This window comes from Oncorhynchus keta, chromosome 30 (assembly GCF_023373465.1).
Source record: "Oncorhynchus keta strain PuntledgeMale-10-30-2019 chromosome 30, Oket_V2, whole genome shotgun sequence".
Lineage (NCBI taxonomy): Eukaryota > Metazoa > Chordata > Actinopteri > Salmoniformes > Salmonidae > Oncorhynchus > Oncorhynchus keta.
The window spans coordinates 18,755,770-18,772,842 of NC_068450.1; the positions used below are offsets into that span (position 1 = coordinate 18,755,770).

The 17,073-nt window shown below is 44.3% G+C and overlaps 2 protein-coding genes across 5 annotated transcripts in view; both read left to right on the forward strand.

Moving 5' to 3' along the window:
- Positions 1 to 252: 252 nt before the first annotated feature.
- On the forward strand, positions 253 to 2,181 carry LOC118380941 (mediator of RNA polymerase II transcription subunit 7-like). 2 transcript variants are annotated; one of them, XM_035767897.2, is made up of 2 exons: positions 253 to 413; positions 983 to 2,181. In XM_035767897.2, exon 2 carries the CDS (start codon positions 991 to 993, stop codon positions 1,747 to 1,749), a length of 759 nt encoding a protein of 252 aa, XP_035623790.1. In that variant the 5' UTR covers positions 253 to 413; positions 983 to 990; the 3' UTR covers positions 1,750 to 2,181. The 2 variants fall into 2 exon arrangements, with proteins under 2 accessions (XP_035623790.1, XP_035623791.1); XM_035767898.2 differs by lacking the exon at positions 253 to 413 and adding an exon at positions 454 to 639.
- Positions 2,182 to 9,551: 7,370 nt separating this feature from the next.
- The window catches only part of lonrf1 (LON peptidase N-terminal domain and ring finger 1), a 30,060-nt gene continuing 22,538 nt past the window's right edge, over positions 9,552 to 17,073 (forward strand). For 2 of the 3 annotated variants that reach the window (XM_052487966.1, XM_052487967.1), the window contains exon 1: positions 9,553 to 10,472. In XM_052487966.1, coding sequence (XP_052343926.1) covers positions 10,175 to 10,472 — 298 coding nt within the window. In that variant the 5' untranslated portion in view covers positions 9,553 to 10,174. Of the gene's footprint in view, positions 10,473 to 17,073 lie in introns of all 3 variants that reach the window. The other variant, XM_052487968.1, reaches the window with a different exon arrangement.

Genomic DNA, 17,073 nt, shown 5'->3' on the forward strand with positions numbered 1-17,073 from the left:
TGTCAGCCAATCAGCATTCAGGGAACGAACCACCCAGTTTATAACGAGATATAGACAGCTTCATTGGACGTTTAAGACCCTTTATGTTGGTGTTTCCTTCATTATGTCATTTAGCTGTAAATTGACCATAACAATGAGACATTAATTTATAGCAGATTGAACATCGCACCGTTGAGCTCTCAATACTTCGGCCCAGTCTGCGATAACCAATCAAATCGCGCATTACTGTCGAGAATCTCACCAATCCGCACCGCCAACAAATGATGTCATGAAAAAACCCAACCAATGGGATAGGATGACAGGGGCATGAAAGGAAAACGAGACATTGCGCATACAAATGTTTTGTGTAAAGCAGTAATTGTGGTGGTGATTTCATTGATAGTAGATACAGTACTTGAGGACTCCATATAAAGGTATGTTTAAGCTTTTGTTTCTTTTGTCTCATTCCTTGTCGTGAAATGACTTCCAAGTCTGCTATCTAACCCCGGGCTGTTAGCTGGCTAACGCGTCAGCTCGCTAGAGACTGAATCAACTGAAAAGAAAAACGTCATTAAGTGTAGCTAGCTAGATTGTTCGCTTATGTTTCTAACAAAAGCCGTTTGTAGGCTTCTAGCTAGCGCATTAATGCCACTTGCCCAGGTTAGTTTTAGACAACGTAGCCAGCTCCGCCCTACGTACTGTAACGTTAAAGTTAGCAACGCTCGCCAGCTAGATGCTGCCTCTCGTGGCGCATGCGCGGCTACTCACACAGCTTGCAACTATTACCACGGATTAATAGGGAAACCCTATGAATTATAAGTATATTTGATTATACTGTCTAAATAAAGAGGTGAACCATCCTCTTTGTTAATCAGCAGGATAATAGCATCCGTTCTTTCCCCCAGTTTATGTTTAATGGCGATGCAGCTAAAAAGGTAAAGTATGATGTTTAAGTAATATGGTAGGCTATAATACATCTGTAATCTCATTTTCTTCTATCCAGGCCTCACTATGGGTGAACCACAGCAGGTGAGTGCCCTGCCTCCCCCTCCTATGCAGTACATCAAGGAGTACACAGACGAGAACATCCGCAAGGGGCTCATCCCCAAACCCCCTCCTCCCATCCGAGACACCTACATGATGTTCGGCAACCAGTTCCAGTGTGACGACCTGATCATCCGACCGCTGGAGAGCCAGGGCATCGAGCGGCTCCACCCCATGCAGTTCCACCACAAACGGGAGCTCAAGAAGCTCAACATGTCCATCCTGGTGAATTTCCTGGATCTCCTGGACATCCTGATCAAGAGCCCTGGCAGTATAAAGAGAGAGGAGAAGCTGGAGGACCTGAAGCTGCTGTTTGTCCACATGCACCATCTGATCAATGAGTACCGTCCGCACCAGGCCAGAGAGACCCTGAGGGTGATGATGGAAGTGCAGAAGAGACAGCGACTGGAGACTGCAGAGAGGTTCCAGAAACATCTGGAGAGGGTGGTGGAGATGATCCAGGGGTGCCTGGCCTCCCTGCCCCATGACCTACCCCAGACTGAGGGCTTGAGTGGGGCAGGGGATGTGGCGAGGGGTGTTGGGATTGGCGGGGCGTTGGGGTTGGACGCCAGGCTAAAGACTGAGCCCATGGACGTGGAGGAGGCTGGGACTAGCTGTATGGCTGTTGGGCCACAACAGGACAAAAGCATGGGTAGTGCTGCTAAGAAAGACAGAGTATTGGACAAGGATGCTGCCATGTGTAGTATTATCGACGAGATCGCCTGAGTTTTGTGTTTAGAGCTAGGGGTCTCTACAGCAGGGTGCAATGGTGAAGAACGTTCAGATATAAAATTGTTCTGTAGAGCAATGATTGTCTGTGTAGAATAGTGAATCGACCACTCTGTTCATTATATTTCTATATGCAACGTTCAGAATCAAAATGATTCACCTTGCTGAATATAGGTTTTTCCTGGTCATTATGTTTGTCTCATTGGTCTCTGTTGAATTGTGTCGTGCTGTCATGCTAAATGTGGTTCTGATCACATATGTCCACAGTTATAGTATCTTCTCTTAAGTCAAAGCATTACTGAAATGATGTGTCATGGACTATGAAGACTCACCTTCCTTGAGTTGAGACGTTTGGGACATCATTGGGGTTTCGATGCTGGTAAAATTCATAATTTGAAAAAGTTTTAATAAACTAATTTCTACGTCCAATTTATATACTTATTTAAAAAAATGTTTGCAATAGAGAAATAATTAGGCCTACCACCCTTTTCTATTATGCCACTGGTTGGTTCTGCTGAATCCTTTCAAGGTGTCTTAAAACTGGGTCTTGACTGGAAACCACTTTTCTACTTTTCAAATTATATTTCTTACCTTAGAGTTAGTCCCTGTGAAAACAAACCAAATATATTTTTAGGAGCTGAACCGCATTATAAAATGTAGTCCAAGAATGCTTTATCTTGTGCGTTCTATGATCAAACCTGAACCCTATTCACACATCATAGCCTTATGTGATTGAATGTCAGTGTCCCAGTGATTTGCAAACAGCCACTGCAACAGTCTTTGTTAGAGAGAGGGGCTCAGGTATGTGAAGCTTTGTGTGTAGCAGCTTGATATGTAAGATCCTACCTTTAGCAACGTGAGCTAATGTCCCAGTCAGAGATCTGCCATACACTGCCTCAGGCTGTCTCTGTCACTGTTTGGCTGGATATGTCAGGGACAGGTTGATGTGTAGTTACATACAGACACATACAGGGGGGGGGAGTTTCCCCTAGCCTATTCAGGGACAGGTTGGTGTGTAGTTACATACAGACACATACAGGGGGGGGGTTCCCCTAGCCTATTCAGGGACAGGTTGGTGTGTAGTTACATACAGACACATACAGGGGGGGAGTTTCCCCTAGCCTATTCAGGGACAGGTTGGTGTGTAGTTACATACAGACACACTCAGGGGGGGAGTTTCCCCTAGCCTATTCAGGGACAGGTTGGTGTGTAGTTACATACAGACACATACAGGGGGAGTTTCCCTAGCCTATTCAGGGACAGGTTGGTGTGTAGTTACATACAGACACATACAGGGGGTTTCCCCTAGCCTATTCAGGGACAGGTTGGTGTGTAGTTACAGACACACACAGGGGGGGAGTTTCCCCTAGCCTATTCAGGGGCAGGTTGGTGTGTAGTTACATACAGACACACTCAGGGGGGGAGTTTCCCCTAGCCTATTCAGGGACAGGTTGGTGTGTAGTTACAGACACATTCAGGGAGGGGGGTTCCCCTAGCCTATTCAGGGACAGGTTGGTGTGTAGTTACATACAGACACATTCAGGGGGGGAGTTTCCCCTAGTCTATTCAGGGACAGGTTGGTGTGTAGTTACATACAGACACACTCAGGGGGGGAGTTTCCCCTAGCCTATTCAGGGACAGGTTGGTGTGTAGTTACATACAGACACACTCAGGGGGGGAGTTTCCCCTAGTCTATTCAGGGACAGGTTGGTGTGTAGTTACATACAGACACACTCAGGGGGAGTTTCCCCTAGCCTATTCAGGGACAGGTTGGTGTGTAGTTACATACAGACACACTCAGGGGGGGAGTTTCCCCTAGTCTATTCAGGGACAGGTTGGTGTGTAGTTACATACAGACACACTCAGGGGGGGAGTTTCCCCTAGCCTATTCAGGGACAGGTTGGTGTGTAGTTACATACAGACACATTCAGGGGGGAGTTTCCCTAGTCTATTCAGGGACAGGTTGGTGTGTAGTTACATACAGACACACTCAGGGGGAGTTTCCCCTAGCCTATTCAGGGACAGGTTGGTGTGTAGTTACATACAGACACATACGGGGGAGTTTCCCTAGCCTATTCAGGGACAGGTTGGTGTGTAGTTACATACAGACACATACAGGGGGAGTTTCCCTAGCCTATTCAGGGACAGGTTGGTGTGTAGTTACAGACACATTCAGGGGAGGGGGTTCCCTAGCCTATTCAGGGACAGGTTGGTGTGTAGTTACATACAGACACATTCAGGGGGGAGTTTCCCTAGTCTATTCAGGGACAGGTTGGTGTGTAGTTACATACAGACACACTCAGGGGGGGAGTTTCCCCTAGCCTATTCAGGGACAGGTTATGGTGTAGTTACATACAGACACACTCAGGGGGGGAGTTTCCCTAGTCTATTCAGGGATAGGTTGGTGTGTAGTTACAGACACACTCAGGGGGGGAGTTTCCCCTAGCCTATTCAGGGACAGGTTATGGTGTAGTTACATACAGACACACTCAGGGGGGGAGTTTCCCCTAGCCTATTCAGGGACAGGTTGGTGTGTAGTTACAGACACACTCAGGGGGGGAAGTTTCCCCTAGCCTATTCAGGGACAGGTTGGTGTGTAGTTACAGACACACTCAGGGGGAGTTTCCCCTAGCCTATTCAGGGACAGGTTGGTGTGTAGTTACATACAGACACATTCGGGGGGGGGGAGTTTCCCCTAGTCTATTCAGGGACAGGTTGGTGTGTAGTTACATACAGACACACTCAGGGGGGGGGAGTTTCCCCTAGTCTATTCAGGGACAGGTTGGTGTGTAGTTACAGACACACTCAGGGTGGGGGGTTCCCCTAGCCTATTCAGGGACAGGTTGGTGTGTAGTTACAGACACACTCGGGGGGAGTTTCCCCTAGCCTATTCAGGGACAGGTTGGTGTGTAGTTACAGACACATTCAGGGTGGGGGGGAGTTTCCCCTAGTCTATTCAGGGACAGGTTGGTGTGTAGTTACATACAGACACACTCAGGGGGGGGGAGTTTCCCCTAGCCTATTCAGGGACAGGTTGGTGTGTAGTTACAGACACACTCAGGGGGGGAGTTTCCCCTAGCCTATTCAGGGACAGGTTGGTGTGTAGTTACAGACACACTCGGGGGGAGTTTCCCCTAGCCTATTCAGGGACAGGTTGGTGTGTAGTTACAGACACACTCGGGGGAAGTTTCCCCTAGTCTATTCAGGGACAGGTTGGTGTGTAGTTACAGGCACACTCGGGGTCGGGGGGCGCACACACACCCAAAACATTTAGTAGTGGTGCTGATTTATGCAGATTAAACTAAGAATACTTCAATGCTATGTAAATGCTCCCAACAATGTAATGGGTAAATCAACAACTTTTAGACAATGCCATGTATCCTGAAGTATGCACCGTTGCTGAAACTTTGGTGATTTACCCATTTAATTGTTGGAAGCAGTTGTATAGTGTGCAACTCTTTAATGAAGTTTCCCCTAGCAACAGATAGTAGTATCAGCTTCCCCAATTCTAACCTGAAACATTAGTGGGGGAAATGGCCGGGGTGACTACACCCAGACAGCCCACTTGGCTCTGTCTGCACTCTCACAGTTACCAACATACTAACAGTGTAATCAGTGTTGTGTAGGCTTGGTCTGTGCTATGTAACTAACACATGCAGTAATGTGAGTTTGCTCATTGGCTGTGTTTAGCTCCTATTAGAAGACAGATAGTTGGTGACATACAGGGAAATGGAATCCTTACACAACATGGGATGAGCTCGTACTGCAGGCAGGCCTGGGTTGTGTAAGCGAAGGTTTGCATAAGGGCACTTTAGTCCCATAAACAGAGACACATTGAACCACTAGGTGGATTCAGATTTCCTTACTACAGCAAACGTACAGGCCTTGAATTGATGTGCTGTTCGGTTAGGATCAATGAGGACAGAAACAACACTACCCTTGAAATGTGAATCTGAATTTCCATTCCTGTTTTATGAAAACATGTTTTGTTATTGAACTCGTTAGGAAACACGATTGCCTTGTTTGTTTTTCTGTATGTAATGTAGTAGCCTAGATACTGCTATCTCTGATTCAACATGTCTGTGAAGCCTGAAGTCACATCAGGCATTTCTTCAACAGGAGCACAATACATTACCTAACACTACTGCCCCAGATATCAAACTCTTACTCAAACCAGAGAGACCTACATTTTCAAGTGGTTGCTATAGTGACAGAATGATTATGAATGGTAGGTGGCCAATGAAAGACGGGATGCATCATGTGGGTCTGTACAATCGTGGCCAAAAGTTTTGAGAATGACACAAAGTGCTGCTTCAGTGTCTTTAGATATTTTTGTCAGATGTTACTATGGAATACTGAAGTATAATTACAGTTACATTAAGTTGATGCAAAGAGTCAATATTTGCGGTGTTGACCCTTCTTTTTCAAGACCTCTGCAATCCGCCCTGGCATGCTGTCAATTAACTTCTGGGCCACATCCTGACTGATGGTAGCCCATTCTTGCATAATCAATGCTTGGAATTTGTGGGTTTTTGTTTGTCCTCATGAGGATTGACCACAAGTTCTCAATTGGATTAAGGTCTGGGGAGTTTCCTAGCCATGGACCCAAAATATCAATGTTTTGTTCCCCGAGCCACTTCGTTATCACTTTTGCCTTATAGCAAGGTGCTCCATCATGTTGGAAAAGGCATTGTTCATCACCAAACTGTTCCTGGGTGGTTGGGAGAAGTTGCTCTCGGAGGATGTGTTGGTACCATTCTTTATTCATGGTTGTGTTCTTAGGCAAAATTGTGAGTGAGCCCACTCCCTTGGCTGAGAAGCAACCCCACACATGAATGGTCTCAGGATACTTTACTGTTGGCATGACACAGGACTGATGGTAGCGACCTTGTCTTCTCCGGACAAGCTTTTTTCTGGATGCACCAAACAATCAGAAAGGGGATTCATCAGAGAAAATGACTTTACCCCAGTCCTCAGCAGTCCAATCCCTGTACCTTCTGCAGAATATCAGTCTGTCCCTGATGTTTTTCATGGGGAGTAGTGGCTTCTTTGCTGCCCTTCTTGACACCAGGCCTTCCTCCAAAAGTCTTCGCCTCACTGTGCATGCAGATGCACTGACACCTGCAGGCTGCCATTCCTGAGCAAGCTCTGTACTGGTGGTGCCCCGATCCCGCAGCTGAATCAACTTTAGGAGACGGTCCTGGCGCTTGCTGGACGTTCTTGGGCGCCCTGAAGCCTTCTTCACAACAATTGAACCGCTCTCCTTGAAGTTTTGATGATCCGATAAATGGTTGATTTAGGTGCAATCTTACTGGCAGCAATATCCTTGCCTGTGAAGCCCTTTTTGTGCAAAGCAATGATGACCGCATGTGTTTCATTGCGGGTAACCATGGATGACAGAGGAACCACTCTAATGGAGTTCTGGACTTGGAATTCCGAGTTGGATGAAATGCAAATCAAAATTATTTTTCCCAGCCGGAGCTGTTTTTTTCCCTTTTATTTTGTATTTATTCAACCTTTAACTTATGTTCCTTGAGTACCCAGTTGTCTGGAATGCACCGAAATCTGAAGTCTAAGGGAGTTTTCACACTTGGTTCCTTTCAGACAATTTTTATGAACTTGGTTCGCTTAATTTTTCATGCGGTGTGAACACTCCAAAGGAACTCAAACCCCACAAAAGAGCCCCCAAAGCGAACCGAACTCAGACCATCTTGAGAGGTGATCTGAGTTCGGTTCCCTTGAATTCCGTGGTCAGGAATCTGAACACAAAGCTCCCCAGGATCGCTTGTCATTATTCCTGCACCACATACTAGACTACAACAACACTGTTTCCCCTGCCAATAACCCTCCGGCATTGGTGCCACATTAGACTACTACAACACCGTTTTCCCTGCCATAAGAAAGGTGTGCTGTTTTTGGTTAAGCCTATTGATTAGCGATTGTCAAGGATGCACGGAAATTCCAAAACGTGTGGAGCTTTTAGTTCAAATTATTTGTTTGCAATATGTGATCTATAGGATAATAGCTCATATGCTGTTTATTCAATTGTAGGGTTTGAATAGTGTGAGAAGACACCAACTTATTTGGTGAGAATCACAACATAAAATACAAAATCAATTCTAGCTCTTAAAGGGGCAGTAGTCTACATTGGGTACAATTTCCATTTACAGCATTATTTAATCTGCAATAATGTAAGTCGCTTTGGATAAAAGCGTCTGCTAAATGGCATATATTATTATTATATTATACCGGTGCAGTGATTTTTCAAGCCTGTGTGCGGATGAGAAATGGTTTCCACTAGATTCCACATCCACAAAAATAAAAAATTGTCTGTCATAAAAATGAGTGAAAACCAAACTTTGGATCGTGCTGGGTTTCACTACTTCATTCTAGCTTCTGTGTTGTCTGAGAAAATGAATGTGTTAGCTAGCTCTCCCCTACGTCTGGGCCAGGTGGTGAAGGTAGGCAACATTACCTCATCCACACTGATCCTCAACATTGGGACCCCACAAGGGTGTGTTTTAAGTCCCCTCCTGTATACCCAAGACTGCATGACCTCACACAGTTTCAACTCCATCATCAAGTTTGCTGACGACATGTCAGTAGTAGGCCTGATATACCAACAACAACAGGTAGGCACTCTGCCGGTGTGGTGCAAGGAGGTTAAAAAAAACTCCCTCAACGTCAGCAAAACAAAGGAGCTGATTGTGGCCTTCAGGAGGAACCAGGTTCGGCAAACCCCCATCCTCATCAACGGGTCCGCCATGGAGACGGTCCAAAACATCAAGTCCCTCAGCTTACACAGCTCAGACGATCGGAAATGGTCAAACCACACGGACTCCGTGGTGAAGAAGGCACAGTAGTAACTCTTCAACCTCAGGAGGCTGAAGAAATGTGGCCTGTCCCTGATGTGCCTCGCAGTGTTCTAAAGGAGCACCATCAAGAGCATACTGTCGGTTTGCATCATGGACTGGTGCGGCAACTCCACCGCCGCTGACATCAAGTCTCTACAGAGGGTGATACGCACCATTGGGTGCACAATGTCTACAACACCAGGTGTCACAGGAAGGCCAAGAATATCATCAAGGACCTCAATCACCTGAGCCATGCCCTGTCCTCCCCGCTTCATTCACTCAGACACAGGCAGAATAGGAACATTTTGTAATGAGATGTTTGACAAGCAGGTGTCCACATACTTTTGGCCATGTAGTGTATCATTAGACAAAGAAAGTAGCATATCACGTTGCACAATATAGCCTAGCATCTGTTATAAAAGTGTCTATTTGCAGAAAAAAAGCGTCACGTTTTTGCAGGTGGTGGAATATCTGTATTTAGATGACTGCAAGGGCCCAGGTCATCATAATAGAGTGTGGAGATGAGTAACTAGTTAACTTGATGGTGTGCTCGTTATGATTTTGAACAACATAAAGCAGGGGTGTAAAGTACTTAAGTAAAAATACTTTAAAGTACTACTTTGATCGTTTTTTGTGGTATCTGTACTTTTTACTATTTATATTTTTGACTACTTTTACTTCTACTTCACTACATTCCTAAAGAAAATAATGTATTTTATACTCCATACATTTCCCTGACACCAAAAAGTAGTCGTTACATTTTGTATGTTTAAAATGGTCCAATTCACGCACTACTGTCACTGTCTGTCGGGTCCTCCGGGTTATTCTCCAGCCGGAGAAAAAGCATGTTATGAAACTCCGCATAAATCAGTTTCACAACAGGGTGGGACGCCGGTCTTTCGACCAATAGCATGCCCAGACTTCCCGTCACGTGATCTTTATTTATGTAAGGTTACACTGTATGGCTTGGGCTTTGTCGAGCTTCATCAGTACAATGCGTAACAGGGTGATAAACTGACATCTCCCAGCTGTGTTTTTACAGTAGAGCCCAAGGCCGAAACATTCAACGAGTCGTTGTTAAAATTCTGACCCAAAATTGATCTAGTGTTGGAGTTCAGAGTTGAAGACAATCAGACGAGAAGCGATCGGACTTTATATTCATCATGTTTCCAGGAAAGGGAAGACATTACTTTATGTTTGACGATGGAAAACGCTTGTGAATGAATCGGAAGGATTTTGTCTGTTGGATTTACACTATACGGGCTTTATGGTTGAATCTTGGGTTCAGAGAGCCTTTGTTTACAGGATCAGAAAGAGGCCAGGAGTCAGTTCATGTGAATCGGAGAGGGGTGTCTGTGGTTGTTTAGATGGTGATTAGAAAGACAGGAAGGATAGATTGGGACTAATAAGAAGATCACGTTACTTAACCATAAGCAGCGCACGTTACTTAACCCACTGAAACCATGTCGCATGTGACTGACTGGGAAGCGTCGGCGTCGATAATCGTATAACCTGAGAGAGAAAGGCACGGACCCGCTGGGGTGACACAACCCCGCCACGGTGCCACCATGGATCTACTTGAGTGCCCAATCTGCCTGTTCCTCATGTGTGAACCGGCCACCATGTCCTGTGGTCACTCGTTCTGCCGGAGCTGCCTGGGGAACTACTTGCCATCCAGGTGCCCAGTCTGCAAGGAAAGATTTAAACAGAGAGACGCCAAAAATATCAAGAACACCATCCTGATATTCAGTGTCATTGAGAAGTGCTGCCCAGAAGAAACGAGGATGAAATGCCATATTCTGGAGAAACTCAAAACCAGCGAGTTCACAGAAGCTTTACGCATCGCGGATGAAGGGATACGACTAGGTAGGTTTCTAAAAAATAATGTGTGAACTTGAGTATGTTTGGGGATGACATTTCCTTAAGCAACCCTCGACGAGGGTGCAGTACAGGCCTGTCGCTCTGGATAAGAGCGTCTGCTAAATGACTTAAATGTAAATGAAATGTGTATACGTTGTGTAAAGTGGAATCCAGCCACTTATAAAAGCTCCACACCACCCTGATTACGTACATTTACGTCACACAGATGTTTGCCCAAAGAAACTCCAGCCAAGACGTAGGATGTCAAATTAGTCATGCTGACTAATAAAAACACACACACCTGAAGTTCATTCCGATATAGTAATGTACTCAGATGAAATAGCTTTATTTGTCTTCAGTGCAAAATAGCCTACAGAATCAGGCTCCCCTCGCAAAAGAGGCTTCTAACCTCAACGGGTTTTTCCTGGTTAAATGCAGGTTAAATAAAATACTGTATGTATTGGTGTATACCTGGCATGCACTCCAGTTGTAGCCAGTAGCCTGGTCAGATAAGAGTCACGTGTTGGGAGGCAGTCACAGTGGTCCAACACGTATAACATATATAACCACATTTATAAAACTCAAACCAGATATCACAGTTGTAAGAATCTGCTTTATTGAATGCAGTTATATTCTGTTAATTCAGTTCTCTTTATAAGCCTGTGATAAAATGCAGTTCTAATTATTTTGGCCCATGTACTTAGTCTCCCATCTATTCTACACATGTTCATAGGCAACATATAATGTGTTTGTGCATGGCTTATAGAGTTGGAGTTTGAAGTTTACAACACCTTAGCCAAATGCATTTAACTCAGTTTTTCACAATTCCTGACATTTAATCCATGTAAAAATTCCCTGTTTTAGATCAGTTAGGATCACCACTTTATTTTAAGAATGTGAAAGAATAATAGTAGACAGAATTATTTATTTAAGCTTTTATTTATTTCATCACATTCCCAGTGGGTCAGAAGTTTACATATACTAATTGAGGGTTTGGTAGCATTGCATTTAAATTGTTTAGTTTGGTCAAACATTTCGGGTTGCCTTACACAAGCTTCCCACAATAAGTTGGGTGAATTTTGGCCCATTCCATCTGACAGAGCTGGTGTAACCGAGTCAGGTTTGTAGGCCTCCTTGCTCGCACATGCTTTTTCAGTTCTTCCCACAAATGTTCTATGGGATTGAGGTCAGGGCTTTGTGGTGGCCACTCCAATACCTTGACTTTGTTGTCCTTAAGCCAAAGTTTTTGCAAAATGGAAGTATGCTTGGGGTCATTGTCCATTTGGAAGACCCATTTGCGACCAAACTTTAACTTCCTGACTGATGTTTTGATGTTGCTTCAATATATCCACATAATTGTCCTACCTCATGATGCCATCTATTTTGTGAAGTGCACCAGTCCCTCATGCAGAAAAGCACCCCCACAATATTATGCTGCCACCCCCGTGCTTCACGGTTGGGAAGGTGTTCTTCGGCTTGCAAGCCTCCCCCTTTTCCTCCAAACCTAACAATGGTCATTATGGCCAAACAGTTCTATTTTTGATTTTTCAGACCAGAGGACATTTCTCCAAAAAGTATGATCTTTTTCCCATGATCAGTTGCAAACCATAGTCTAGCTTTTTATGGCAGTTTTGGAGCAGTGGCTTCTTCTTTGCTGAGCGGTCTTTCAGGTTATGTCGGTATAGTACTCATTTTACTTTGGATATAGATACTTTTGTACCTATTTCCTCCAGCATCTTCACAAGGTCCTTTGCTGTTGTTCTGGGATTGATTTGCACTTTTCGCTCCAAAGTACATTCATCTCTAGGAGACAGAACACGTCTCCTTTCTGAGCGGTATGACGGCTGCGTGGTCCCATTGTGTTTATACTTGTGTACTATTGTTTGTACAGATGAACGTGGTACCTTCAGGAGTTTGACAATTGGGTACTTTTTTCACCACTGCAGATATGGGAGTTTATCAAACAAAACAAACATGTTTCAGCCTCAGGCCTTCATCAGTGGCCTCTTTCAATAGCAAGGCCATGCTCAGTGAGTCTGTACAATGTCAAGTATTTTCTTAATGTTGGGTCTGTCACATTGGTCAGGTATTCTGCCACTGTGTACTTGCTTTATTAGCTAGCATTCTAATTAGTTCAGTTTTTTGTGGATTCTTTCCAGTTTGTCAAATAGTTATCATATTTTGGTTGGGTCTAATAGTGTTGCTGTCCTGGGGCTCTGTGCGGTCTGTTTGTGTTTGTGAACAGAGCTCCAGTACCAGCTGGCGTAGGGGACTCTTCTCCAGGATCATCTCTCTGTATGTGATTGCTTTGTTATGGAAGGTTTGGGAATCGCTTCCTTTTAGGTGGTTGTAGAATTTAACAACTCTTTTCTGGATTTTGATAATTAGCGTTTATAAGCCTAGTTCTGCTCTGCATGCATTATTTGGTGTTTTATGTTGTACACAGATGATATTTTTGCAGAATTCTGCATGCAGTCTCAAATTAGTGTTTTTCCAATTTTGTGAATTCTTGGTTGGTGAGCGGATCCCAGACCACACAATCATAAAGGGCAATGGGTTCTATAACTGATTCAACTATTTTTAGCCAGATCCGCATTGGAATGTCAAATTTGATGTTCCTTTTGGTGGCGTAGAAGGGCCTTCTTGCCTTGTCTCTCAGATCGTTCACAGCTTTGTGGAAGTTACCTGTGGCGCTGATGTTTAGGCCAAGGTATGTATAGTTTTTTTGTGTGCTTTAGGGCAACGGCGTCTAGATGGAATTTGTATTTGTGGTCCTGGCAACTGGACCTTTTTTGGAACACCGTTATTTTTTGTCTTACTGATATTTACTGTCAGGGCCCAGGTCTGACAGAATCTGTGCAGAAGATCTAGGTGCTGCTGTAGGCCCTCCTTGGTTGGGGACAGAAACACCAGATCATCAGCGAACAGTAGACATTGGACTTCAGATTCCAGTAGGCTGAGACCGGGTGCTGCAGACTGTTCTTGAGCCCTCTCCAATATGATGATATACAGTACCAGTCCAAAGTTTAGTCACATAGTCATTCTAGGGCTTTTCTTTATTTTTACTTTTTATTCTACATTGTGTGAAATAACACATGGAATCATGTAGTAACCAAAAAGGTGTTAAATATTTCAGATTCTTTAAAGTAGCCACCCATTGCCTTGATGACAGCTCTGCACACTCTTGGCATTCTGTCAAAATGCTTCATAAGGTTGTCACCTGGAATGGATTTCAATGAACAGGTGTGCCTTGTTAAAAGTTAATTTGTGGAATTTCTTTCCTTAATGTGTTTGAGCCAATCAGTTGTGTTGTGACAAGGTAGGGGTGGTTTACAGAAGATAGCCCTGTTTGGTAAAAGACCAAGTCCATATTATTACAAGAACCGCTCAAATAAGGAAAGAGAAACGACATTCCATCATTACTTTAAGACATAAAGTTCAGTCAATGCGGAACATTTAAATAAATTTTAAGGTTTCTTCATGTGCAGTCGCAAAAACCATCAAGCGCTATGATGAAACTGGCTCTCATGAGGACCGCCACTGGAAAGGAAGGCCCAGAGTGACCTCTGCTGCAGAGGATACATTCATTGGAGTTAACTGTACCTCAGAGTTCAAGCAACAGACACATCTCGACAGCAACTGTTCAGAGGAGACTGCGTGAATCAGGCCTTCATGGCTGAATTGCTGCAAAGAAACCACTTCTAAAGGACACCAATAATAAGAAGTGACTTGCTTATGCCTAGAAATACGAACAATGGACATTAGACCAGTGGAAATCTGTCCTTTGTTCTGATGAGTCCAAATTTGAGATTTTTGGTTCTAACCGCCATGTCTTTGTGAGATGCAGAGTAGGTGAACAGATGATCTCTGCATGTGTGTTTCCTACTGTGAAGCATGGAGGAGGAGGAGTGATTGTGTGATGGTGCTTTGCTGGTGACACTGTCAGTGATTTATTTAGAATTCAAGGCAGACTTAACCAGCATGGCTACAACAATTCTGCAGCGATACGGCATCCCATCTGGTTTGGGCTTAGTGGGACTGTCATTTGTTTTTCAACAGGACAATGACACAACACACCTCCAGGCTGTGTAAGGGCTATTTGACCAAGAAGGAGAGTGATGGAGTGCTGCATCAGATGACCTGGCCTCCACAATCACCTGACCTCAACCAAATTGAGATGGTTTGGGATGAGTTTGGATCACAGAGTGAAGGAAAAGCAGCCAACAAGTGCTCAGCATATGTGGGAACTCCTTCAAGACTGTTGGAAAAGCATTCTTCATGAAACTGGTTGAGAGAATGCCAAGAGTGTGCAAAGGTGTCATCAAGGCAAAGGGTGGCTACTTTTTGAAGAATCTAAAATATGAAGTGTATTTTGATTTGTTTAATACTTTTTTTGGTTACTACATGATCCATATGTGTTATTTCATAGTTTTGATTTCTTCACTGTTGTGCTACAATGTAGAAAATACTAAACATTAAGAAAAACCTGGGAATGAGTAGGTGTGTCCAAACTTTTGACTGGTTCTGTATTATGTAAAAGCAGGTATTTTAAGGGTGCTGTACTGCAGCGCCAGCTGTGCCTCCAGAGACTCTGGGTTCGCGCCCAGGCTCTGTCGTAACCGGCCTCGACCGGGTGGTCCGTGTGGCGACGCACAATTGGCCTAGCGTCATCCGGGTTAGGGAGGGTTTGGCCGGTAGGGATATCCTTATCTCATCGCACACCAGCGACTCCTGTGGCGGGCCGGGCGCAGTGCGCGCTAACCAAGGTTGCCAGGTGCACAGTGTTTCCTCCGACACATTGGTGCGGCTGGCTTCCGGGTTGGATGCGCGCTGTGTTAAGAAGCAGTGCGGCTTGGTTGGGTTGTGTATCGGAGGACGCATGACTTTCAACCTTCGTCTCTCCCGAGCCCGTACGGGAGTTGTAGCGATGAGACAAGATAGTAGCTACTAACAATTGGATACCATGAAATTGGGGAGAAAAAGGGGTAAAATTCAACAAAAAAACACAAAAAAACGGTATTGCTCAAGCTGCATCCCTGTATCACTCAACGGCCCTGTGGAAATATTTATTTTTTTCCCATTTTAACTGCACTCTTGTTGTTTGTGTACATGGATTTTATAATGTCATATGTTTATCCCCCAACACCGCTTTCCATCAATTTGTAAAGCAGACCCTCATGCCAAATTGAGTCAAAAGCTTTTTTTAAATCAATTAAGCATGAGAAGACTTTGCCTTTGTTTAGGTTTGTTTGTTTGTTTGTCAATTTGGGTGTGCAGGGTGAATACGTGGTCTGTTGTATGGTAATTTGGTAAAAAGCCAATTTGACATTTGCTCAGAACATTGTTTTCACTGAGGAAATGTACAAGTCTGCTGTTAATGATAATGCAGTGGATTTTCCCAAGATTACTGTTGACGCATATCCCACGGTAGTTATTGGAGTCCAATTTGTCACCAATTTTGTGGAATGGGGTGATCAGTCCCTGGTTCCAAATATTGAAGAATATGCCAGAGCTGAGATGATGTTAAAGAGTTTTAGTATAGCCAATTGGAATTTGTGGTCTGTATATTTCATATAGGATACCATCAACACAGCAAGCCTTTTTGGATTAGAGTTTCTATTTTGACCTGTTGTTCATTCAATGTAATTGGAGAATCTTGTGGGATCTGGTAGTCTTTAATAGTTTTCTCTTTCTCCCCCCGGGACCCACACAGCCAGCCTTGTATAACACTGTAATCTGTTGTAAATGGGGTACACTGAGTCTCTGTGTTATAAGTATTGTAGTGTTATTGACTCTTCCTTACTGTTACTCTTTGCTATGGATGGTCAGTAATGCTAGTAGTCCTCACACAGTTCCACTCCCACAGAGAAGCACAGCAGTGTTTAGGGAAGTGACCTGGGTTACATTTGAGTTGTTGAGCTGAGGAGTGCAAGGTGATATTCAGTTTCCTTGTCTTGTATTTTTGTCACTGCTGATGTTCTCTCTGTTTGAGTCGTGACTGTCATGACAGCCTTGCCCAGTAGCTGATTTTCTCTCTGTTTGAGTCGTGACTGTCATGACAGCCTTACCCAGTAGCTGATTTTCACTCTGTTTGAGTCGTGACTGTCGTGACAGCCTTGCCCAGTAGCTGATTGTCTCTCTGAGTCGTGACTGTCATGACAGCCTTACCCAGTAGCTGATTGTCTCTCTGTTTGAGTCGTGACTGTCATGACAGCCTTACCCAGTAGCTGATGTTCTCTCTGTTTAAGTCGTGACTGTCATGACAACCTTACCCAGTAGCTGATTGTCTCTCTGTTTGAGTCGTGACTGTCGTGACAGCCTTATCCAGTAGCTGATTTTCTCTCTGTTTGAGTCGTGACTGTCATGACAGCCTTACCCAGTAGCTGATTTTCTCTCTGTTTGAGTCGTGACTGTCATGACAGCCTTACCCAGTAGCTGATTTTCTCTCTGTTTGAGTCGTGACTTTCATGACAACCTTACCCAGTAGCTGATTTTCTCTGTTTGAGTCGTGACTGTCATGACAGCCTTACCCAGTAGCTGATTTTCTCTCTGTTTGAGTCGTGACTGTCATGACAGCCTTACCCAGTAGCTGATTTTCTCTCTGTTT